The sequence below is a fragment of the Sminthopsis crassicaudata genome, chromosome 2, assembly GCF_048593235.1.
Source record: "Sminthopsis crassicaudata isolate SCR6 chromosome 2, ASM4859323v1, whole genome shotgun sequence".
NCBI classification, from domain to species: domain Eukaryota; kingdom Metazoa; phylum Chordata; class Mammalia; order Dasyuromorphia; family Dasyuridae; genus Sminthopsis; species Sminthopsis crassicaudata.
Genome location: NC_133618.1, coordinates 433,708,343 through 433,718,289, shown reverse-complemented (window position 1 = coordinate 433,718,289; position 9,947 = coordinate 433,708,343). Strand labels below are relative to the sequence as shown.

At 43.4% G+C, this 9,947-nt stretch overlaps 1 protein-coding gene across 1 annotated transcript in view; it reads right to left on the bottom strand.

The window, feature by feature from the left end:
• Nucleotides 1-1,096: 1,096 nt before the first annotated feature.
• Nucleotides 1,097-9,947, bottom strand: part of CDHR2 (cadherin related family member 2) — a 50,305-nt gene continuing 41,454 nt past the window's right edge. The window contains exons 26-32 of the mRNA XM_074292194.1: nucleotides 8,696-8,773; nucleotides 8,488-8,548; nucleotides 8,127-8,251; nucleotides 7,890-8,003; nucleotides 4,801-4,881; nucleotides 4,488-4,566; nucleotides 1,097-1,449 (exon numbers count right to left, since the gene is read on the bottom strand). Coding sequence (XP_074148295.1) covers nucleotides 1,315-1,449; nucleotides 4,488-4,566; nucleotides 4,801-4,881; nucleotides 7,890-8,003; nucleotides 8,127-8,251; nucleotides 8,488-8,548; nucleotides 8,696-8,773 — 673 coding nt within the window. The 3' untranslated portion in view covers nucleotides 1,097-1,314. The remainder of the gene's footprint in view (nucleotides 1,450-4,487; nucleotides 4,567-4,800; nucleotides 4,882-7,889; nucleotides 8,004-8,126; nucleotides 8,252-8,487; nucleotides 8,549-8,695; nucleotides 8,774-9,947) is intronic.

Genomic DNA, 9,947 nt, shown 5'->3' with positions numbered 1-9,947 from the left:
TAGATAGGGCAACGCGTAAGAAATATGGACAAACTGTAGCAGGGATGTGGAGCCCTGATGTAAGACTTCGTGTAAGGTCTCAGGTGTGTGAAGCTCTGAGTGTGTAAGGCCCCACGTGCACTCTCTCAACGCTGCCCGTATTTCTCAGGTGGACACTGTGTCTCCATTTCTGCAGCACTCGGCAACCAGGCCATGTTTGCTTGTGTGACATGTGTGATATAGAAGCTGATGGCAGGCCCTCAAGAGGCAGGCAGGGCTTCTTCTTAGTCTGTGCCATAAAGGGTGGGCTGAGGGGCACCAGATGTTTCTGATGGCCTCCATTTTCTCCTGGTTAGAGAGGCAGGGGAACTCCCCAAGCTTTCCCTTGATTTCCTCAATTAAAATTTATTTCTAAATGCTTGGGACATCTACAGGGAGCTTCTATTAAGACAGTCTGATTACCCCCAGTAGCTGTGGCCAAGGCAACCCAGGAGGAGGCTCACAGATTATATCAGGGCTTTACAGCCAGATGCCAGGGGTTATAAAGGGCAAAAGGGGTCACAAGCCAGAGGTCACACATAATGAGAAGAGCGAATTAAGTATGTTATAAGCTTATAAAGGGTCATAGATGAATTATGAGCTTGTAAACAACCTAGAGCTACAAACAAATTGGAGTTCACAAACAAAAAAGTGTTCATTGATTAGGGAGTGACAAACTGGGCAGGAATCAGAGTAACATAACAAATTAGTCAGAGAATAAACAGGTCAGGGGCAGTTACAGCTAAAAGCCCTTAGCCCTGAGCAAAAGCAGCCCTCCCTCTAAAGACATCCCACATCCCCTGTCCTGGGTATTCCTAGCTTCTCTTCTTTCTTCTGCTTGCCATCTCTTGCCTCCTGGGTGTGGTGTGAGCTTCCCTTCCCATCTGTGGTGACCAAACCAGAACCCCTCATTCCAGTGCCTGACAACTGTCCCACCCCAGCTCCCCCTGCCCATTGTTTTGGGGTACAATTTGTCAATCTGTACATTGGTAATAAAACATTTCCCCAAAGCTGAGGCTTGGTTGATTGAATTGGGAGTGGGAGTGAAGGGGAAAAGAAAGAAAAAGAAACTATAATCTGCATATAAGAGAATTAATTTAATGTAGACACTTGCTGAGGCAGCCCCCAGGCCAGATGAGAGATAAGAGACTGCAGAGAAGCCCCGAGTCTCAGTGGCTTTCAGTCCCAAAGGCACATTGTCCCAGAGGACAGGGCTCACGGTGTGTGTTCTGGGGGAAGCGGAGAGAGGGGGTGACCTCAAGAGGGAGTGGAGGGCGGCAGGGGACATAGGCAGGGTCAGAGATCAGTGGTATCCAGAGCCATGTTGACTTCACCCAATTTCAGCACCAACTTGTCCTTTTCTTGATTTTTGTCCTTTCCTGCCTTCAGCACCGTGGTCAGCGGCTCGGTGTCAGTCAGCTCAGGTTTCTCCTAGGGAGGCAGAGGCCAATGAAAGGTAAGGAAAGGTTCCATCCCCCTGACCTGCTCTCCGAGGAGATAGGCTAGAATCTCAGTGGCGGTAGCAGGATTGAGGGGAGATGGAGGAGGACATTCAGACCCACCAAACCCAGATCTCTGTGTAGACATTGCCCTAGGACCTGGAAGGACAGATCTGAGGATTCCAGTGATGGCTGGGGATGGGGCACATGGAAAGGGATAGGGGACCCCTTAGGAACCAAGAAATGGGTCCCATTGAACTGCCACACCCTGGCCGACCCCCAAGGAGCAAGGCTTGTGAGAATGGCTTTTCCACCATCATTTCTGGTCTGAAGGAACTCGCCCTTCACCTCCTATCCCCAGCCCAGTGTGCTCAGTCAGGAATTCAATCAGCAAATGATTTTTGCATCAAATTATGTGCAAGACCTTGTGCCCTATGCTAAGTAGGAGCAAAGAGGGGAGAGATGAGGGAATAAAGACAGTAATGATAAAAATATTGATGGCTGACCTAGAGAGCTCAGAGTTTGGCAGAGGAGATATGTCATGGAGTACAAGTAGCTACATTATATGGTAGGAGGAATAACTACGTAAAGCACTATAGGTCAGAGGTGGTCAAGCTATCAAGGAAGACTTATTGGAGGTGGAAGAATTTAAACTGAGCCTCAAAGGATGAGAAGAGGAAGATTTCAGCAGACCCAGATGGGGCATTCTACGTATAAAGTAAAGGCAGGAAGGAAGGGGGAAGAACACGTGCAGGAGTGCCTTGCTCTAAGCAAAAAAATATAGTATTAATTGTGTGAATCAAGTGTTTGTAACTCAAACCAATTTTAAATGTACGAGTGGAACTTGCTACTTAAGGGAGGTCTGTAGTGAGCTCTTCTGAAAAGTAAAATCTTCTGTTTTGTTAATTCTCTGTTTTGAGAATAAAAATACTCTTAAAATGAAACTCATATGTGTCCATGGTTTTCTTATCTGAAAATTAACATTTTAAATCACTCTCAGAATGACTGGGGTGATTCAAGGTACTACAGTCCTGCTAGGGGAAAGCCTCAAAGTGGTTCAGTCCCTCTTCTGGAACTTTTCAATAGCTCAGGGGCCCTGGCCTTCCAGAAGAGGCATCTTATATTCTCTGACTGCTGTCTTTCTTCCTCTCTTCCTTCCTGCTTGCGCGCTCTCTCTCTCTGTCTCTCTGTCTCTGTCTCTGTCTCTCTCTCTCTCTCTCTCTTCTCTAGCTTTCTTTTTCTCTCTCTCTCTTTCCCTCCCTCTTCTCTCTGTCTCTATCAATCTTTCCTCTTCTCTCTGTCTCTGTTTCTGTCTCTGTCTCTCTCTCCTTTTCTCTCTTTTTCCTTTCTTTCCTTTTTCTCTTTATTCCTTCCTTCTTCCTCCCCCCCCCCCCCTCTCTCTCTCTCTCTCTCTCTCTTTCTCCCAGATTACTGCTGGACTCTTCTGACTGAATCTTTTCCATTCCCTGATAAACAGTGGAACATTTGAAGGCCCCATGAGGAACCCAAAGGCTAAAACCTTGCACAGAATTCCCTTGGCTTCACCCCAGCTGCAATCATCCCCTCTTGAACATAGTTTGTCAGAGCTAGAAGGAACCTTAGTGACCATCCAGCTCCAAATCATCATTCAATAGGGAGGTATATTGAGGCCCAGAGTAGGTAAGAGACTTGCTCAAAGTATTCTCCACCTCCAGTACCATAGAGATCACGAGAGGTCCCTCCCTAGCCCAACCCAGGCCAGTTCCCTAGAGAAGGAGCTCTGGGACTAAGGAAAAAGGGCTATAGGGAGATACTGGGAGTCTGGTGAAGGGCAATGGAAAGAAGTTGGCCAGGGACTAGAGCTTCCATAGAGACCTTAAAATTTGAAGCTGGAGGAGACCTTAAGAAAGCTCCTCTTTTATTTTATAGATTAGGAAAGTAAGCCCAGAGAAGTCTGGTGACTTGATATAAGTTATACAGCTAGGCTAAGCAGCAGAGCCAAAATTTCAGCTCAGACAGGGCCTTTGATTTCAAATCCACAATATTAAGCCTGCGAATTTAAGTTGGGAAGCCCACTGCCCAGGCCAAGCCTACCTGGGAACAGAAATTGGGTGGTGAAAACCTCTCTGAAATTGTTTTTCCACCTTTCTTTGTCTCTTAGTCAAAATTCCCTTTAAAAAAAACCACTTTTATCTCAGCTACTCTAAAAGACTTGAAGTTAAACCTGGATTCCAATTTATTTCCCTATTTGTAAAATTGGGGTGGGAATACTGATTTTTGTTTGTTCTAATTACATCTCTTAAGAATTCTGTGGGACAAGTTCTTTACAAATATTAAAGTTCTATATAATTATGATTATTAAAGATGATGATAGGAAACTATCTGAGCAAAATATGTGGGAAAGCAGACATGTAAAGGATGGGCTGACTACATGCTGATCTGTTTGTTGATAAGTAGGGTGTAGTTCAAAATACAAAAGACATTATGGTGTGACCATGTTGGACCTCTAACAGGCTCACAGAATAACAAAAACTTGGATTTTGGATTTAAATGATCAAAGTGGGAGAAAACCTTAAAAGGGTCTTTCCATAGAACGTAGAGTATCAATTCTGGGAACAATTATGTTGGAGCATGTAAACCAAAATATGAAAGTTGGAGAGGATCTCAAAATTCATCTAGTTCAAACCTTTCACTTGACAGATGAGAAAACTGAGGAACTATCTATCTATTAGATCACATAGAAAACATTATGAGTCCTTTCTCCCTTTTTATTTCCTTCATGATTAAGCACAAGATATTTATCACAGAATATATTTAATAAATGCTTATTGAATTGAACTGAATAATGATGGTGGAGATAATAATTGTGAGAAGGCCTTTGACCACCATCATTTTAATGACTGGCTGTAAAAGTGCCAGCTGGGCCCCTGAAGAATTAGTTATTGGGCCAGTTCTAAGAAAAGAAATCCTTTATGACTTTCTTCCCTGTAGACCAGGGCTACATGGAATCTGATTCGAGGATTAGGAATCTCATCTCCTTCCCTTTCTCACCTTGTGCTCCTTCACTAGGTCCATGTCCATGACTATATCCACATCTGTATCCACCTTGTTCTCATCCAAGGAGTTGAAGCTGGAAGAAAAGGCTGAGTTTGAAGGGAGGCAGAACATAACCCTTAGCTTGGGGTGAAGGGATTCTCCCTGATGAACAGGACCCTAGGGATCCTCCAGGGCTGATATCTCCTTAAACCCAGCCCCTTATAGAGGCAGATTAGCTTTATAAACCACTCAAGAGTCCCTCAGGAGGAGCAAGTCAGTTATAAAGAGATCTGTTCAGGCAAGAAGGACAAAAGGAGGGGCTGCTCACCTGGCAACATCATCTTCATTATGGGAAGAAAGAGATTCAAAGCCGAGATCCATCGAAGAGAAATTGAGCATGGGGTTGGCTCTGGAGGAATCAGAGAAGCTGAGAGCTGGGAAGGACCTCTGGGGCTAACTACCCATAAGGTCCTTTCCAGTGTTAAATCAATGATCTTACTACAGTCTCCCCAAGTGCAAGAATCTCCTTGATAGATAGCTATCCAGACTCTCTGTTTGAGCATCTCCAGCACCAGACAACTCACTACTTTGTATGTGAATTCCTCATATGACAATGGTCATAGAATCATGGAGTATTAGAGCTGGAAGGAAACCATCTAATGTATTTCTTTTCTTTCTCCACTATCAGTTAATAGCATGAAACAGTGGGAAAAAAAGCTTGGCTCTGGAGTCAAAGGGCCCAGATTCAAATTCTGACTCTGATGCTTACTGCCTGCATGACCTTGGGGGGGGGGTCACTTAACTTTTGTGGACCTTGATTTATTTATCTAGAAAATCCTATCATTTTCCTCTAAATCCTCCAGAGGGTTCATCAAAACTGGTTGGATGGCTTTCTATCACTTTGGATACTCCATAAGAACCAGGTATCAGATGAAGACACTGATTTCCTGGCAATAAGTGGCAGGGCTGTGACTTGAAGCCCAATTTCTTGATTACCTATCCAATGCTCTTGATATTCTGCCAAGTTGTTTCAGTTCCACTTACTGGAATTCTTCCCTTTTATTAAGTCAAACTCTTCCTTCTTCCCCATGATCATACCTCAGATACTTGAAGATAGCTATAAGGTCTCCCCCTAACTTTTTCCTTTTCTAAGTTAAACATCTCCAGTTTTTTCTTTTTCTTTTTTTTTCCCCTGAGGCTGGGGTTAAGTGACTTGCCCAGGGTCACACAGCTAGGAAGTGTTAAGTGTCTGAGACCAGATTTGAACTCCTGAATTCAGGGCTGGTGCTCTATCTAGGTGCGCCACCTAGCTGCCCCTACATCCCCAGTTTTTTCAAGAGGTTTTCCTGAGGTGAGATTTCCAGTCTTGTCCTAATCCTGGACACCCTCCACTATGTAAATTTCAGCTTAAAATTCAGAACTTGTCAAAGCTGGAAGGAACTTGAGAAACCATCTGACCCATAACCCTCTTTCTAAACATAAAGAAGCCAATGGAAAGGAAAGGCCTGGCCCCAGGTCACACAGACATGGTAAAGAAAGGGGGAGAAAGGGGGAGAGAGAGAGGAGAAAGGGGAGAGGGAGTGTGTGAGAGAGATCAAGTCCAAGCCCATGATTTGACGTCAGAAGAGATCTTAGCACAAACCCTGATTCTAACACTTGCTACTTGAGGAACTTTGGGGAACTCAATTAACCTTTTAGGTCCCAGGTCCCCATTTATAAAATAAGGATAATTCTCATACTCAGTCCTTAGTTTCTTAGTCTGTGAAATAGAGATAATAATACCTGTGTTTCAAAGAATCATGAAAAAGTCAATAAATATTGAAGTGTGTGTGTGTATGTGTGTGTGTGTGTGTGTGTGTTTAAAGTCTTTTTTTCTTTTCTAAAGTAAAGAGGTTGGAATCAATAGCACTAATGTCCCTTCCAATTTTAAACTCCATAATTTTATAATTCCATTTGATCCCTGGACCAAAACTCAGGGTCCCCAGTTCAAAGATAGAAGATGTTTCTATCTTGCTGTCCAATAGTTAGCATGCTGGACTAAGACCAAGGAAGCAATGGATTGGAATCCTGTTGCCTTTGACTCTAGCTGTGTGATTGTGGACAAATCATTTGACTTCTCTGGTCTTTGGTGTCTTTATGAATAACCTCACCTCCCAGGATTGGTGTGAGAGTGGAGATGATATTTGTAAAGTGTTTTGCAAACATTAAAGTGCTATACAGATGTCTATTATTATTATGCCTCAGGATATTGGCTCCCAGCACTGAACAGTTTCTCCTTGTCTGTTCTCAATGTTCATAATAATAACAACAATAATTAGCACTTATATAGATAAATAAGGCTTGGGTTTGTTTTTTGTTTTTTTACTGAGGCAATTGGGATTAAATGACTTGACTAGGTCACACAGCTAGGAGGTATTAAGTGTCTGAGGCCAGATTTAAACTCAGGTCCTCCTGACTTCAGGGCTGGTGCTCTATTCACTGTGCCATCTAGCTGCCCCATAAATAAAGTTTTAAAAAGCATTTACATGCCATCTCCTTTCATCCTCACTATAAAAGAGAGGGAGAAAGAGACAGGGAGACAAAAGAAATAGACAGACAGACAGAGAGACATACAGAGAGAGAGACACAGAGTGAAAGAATGGGGAGAGAGAGACAGAGGGAATAAGAGAAGAGAAAGGAAAGAAGAGAAAGGGGAGAGAGGAGAGAGAGAGAGACAGAGACAGAGGCACAGAGAGAGACAGAGAGAGAAGAGAGGGGAGAGAGAGAGAGAAAGAGACAGAGACAGAGAAAGAGAGAGAGAAGAAGAAGAAGAAGAAGAAGAAGAAGAAGAAGAAGAAGAAGAAGAAGAAGAAGAAGAAGAAGAAGAAGAAGAAGAAGAAGAAGAAGAGGAAGAAGAAGAAAGAGAGAGAGAGACAGAGAGAGACAGAGAGAGAGAGACAGAGAGAGAAGAGAGGGGAGAGAGAGAGAGAAAGAGACAGAGACAGAGAAAGAGAGAGAAGAAGAAGAAGAAGAAGAAGAAGAAGAAGAAGAAGAAGAAGAAGAAGAAGAAGAAGAAGAAGAAGAAGAAGAAGAAGAAGAAGAAGAAGAGGAAGAAGAAGAGAGAGAGAGAGAGAGAGAGAGAGAGAGAGAGAGAGAGAGAGAGAGAGAGAGAGAGAGATTGATTATCCCCATGTATAGATAAGCAAACTGAGACTGAGGAGGTTTCAACTGCCCAGATTTCACAGCTAAATAAATGCCTGGGAACTTCGATCTTGCTAACTCCAAGTCTAGCATATATCCATTGAGCCACCTAATTGCCAGTCCTCATTAACCCTTTCTCCAGTCACTTTCCCAGGACCAGGAGGCAGAACATTTTAATCAGTCCCCACCCTTAATCCTATCATCATCATCACCAGTCAGCCCAGGGATGCTGCTCACTTTTCCGCATTGAACAGGTTTGTCCCAGGGATTGCAAGGGTCTGCCTGGTGAGTATGTCGTTTGTCTTCATGGCCTCTTTACGAGCCTTCACAGCTCTAAGCTTCCTTTTGTAGCTGAAGAGCAAGAAAGAAGGGAATTGAGTCACAGGCAGAAATGTGATGAGGGGCAATGGGGACAGGGTATCTGTTTGCAGAGATGAGATACAGGGGCAACTTGAGGCTCCCAAGGCTGCTGACCTCTTTCTGGTGCACACTAAGGATACAACCATGATGATGATGAGAAGTATCAAGGCACCCCCCAGCCCAGCAATGATGCTGAGGAACTCCTTGTCTTTGTCCTGCTTTATCTCTTCTCCAGAGCCCTAGAAAGTACAAAGGACTTTATCACCCCCCATCTCCCATTCTCCATCTCCCTCCAGCTCTCATCCTATCCACTAGACCTCTCCCACTAGCTCCAATCCCTGACAACCCTCCTCCATTCCCCAATTCCCATCCCCTATCTTTTGCGCTCCCTCCAAATCCTTTTCCCCCTTTTCTGCTCTCTTCAGATCCAATTTTTCAACCCCTCCCTCCTCTCTCCCTGACTAAAGGTACTCACAATCACTACCAGCCCAAGTTGTAGCAGTTTGGCTAACACTTCTTGGTCACTCCGGATGTACCTAGCCAGGAGAAAACCAGTTAGGCTCTTGCTCAAGGTACTGGACACTCTGCTTGTCCCTAAAGCAGAAAGCTGAATCTGATTCTGGAAGCTTGTTGCCTTTCCCCTCCAGAAATACACCATCACCCATGTCATTCCTACAACTTACATGTTGAGATCATTGAGGGTCAAGGCTGTTCCATTGCTGTATACAAAGTAGGCGTCCATATAAGATAAGCCCTTAGCTCTGAGAGAACCACAGACAGAAGTTAAAACATGGGAAGAGAATCTAGAGTTCTAGAATCTAAGGGTGGGAAAGGACCCTGGAGGTAACAGGTCTCTGCTAGAAAAATCCCAGTGAAAGAAAGCTCATTCCCTTCCAAGTTAGCCCATTCCTATCTTATTTGTTAGCAAGTTCTTCCTTCTCTCTAACTTTAAACTGTTCTCTCCTACTCATTGATCCTAACTCTGGACCTTGAAGCCAAACAGAACTAATCCTTTTCCTTCACTGCAACCCTATGAGCACAGTGTTACAGATATCATGACCCAATCTTTATCCCAGTCTTCTCTAATCGTAATCTCTCCAGTTCCTTTGAACAATGCTTTTGACTCCCATCCCTCTCACCATTCTTATTGCCCTTTTTTTTGTGTACACATTCTGATTTGTCAATGTCCTTCCTAAAACAAAAAGCCCAGAACTGAAGGCAATCCAGATGTATCCTAACTAAGGCAGAGAACTCTGTCATTCTAGTCAGGACACCTCTCTTAATCTATCCTAAAATGAAATTCAAGTTGAAGCAGAGTAATATTCTCCTCCCAACCAGGTCTTTTTCATTTAGACAGTACCTTGTTCTGCTTTATGCTAGCTAACTATTTATGCACATGTTTTATCTCTACTACTGGACTAAGCATTCTGAGGAAAGGGACTGTTTAAGAATATTGGTAGTAAGACCTATAAGGAATTGACTATAGGAATTGACTACGACTAGATTAGGAACTTAGTGAGGCATCTAAAGACTTTTGAGGGTTCTCAGGGAACAAGGCAGCTGATTAAGTATGTCTAAGATAGGTATTAGAATCACAGAGAAGATCCAGAAGATAACATGTGAGATCTAGGACTTCTCTCCAGATGGAGGAATTGGGTTCAGAAAATTATTTTCTCTTTGGGGGACTCTTCAAGCAGAGTTTTATAATACCTGTGGCCTTTGGGAAATTAAAAGGATCTGATGCTGGGATGCTTAAGTGCTAGAAGGTGCTGATTTTTTTTTAATCTTATTTAAATGCTTCCTTCCTTCCTTCTTTCCATATCACACCCTATCTTTTATCATATTCATGATCTAACCCATCTAGAGGAATATAAACTTCTGGAGTTCATTCAATCAGTGGCTTATTCAACAGACATTTGCTGAGTGGATGTATTT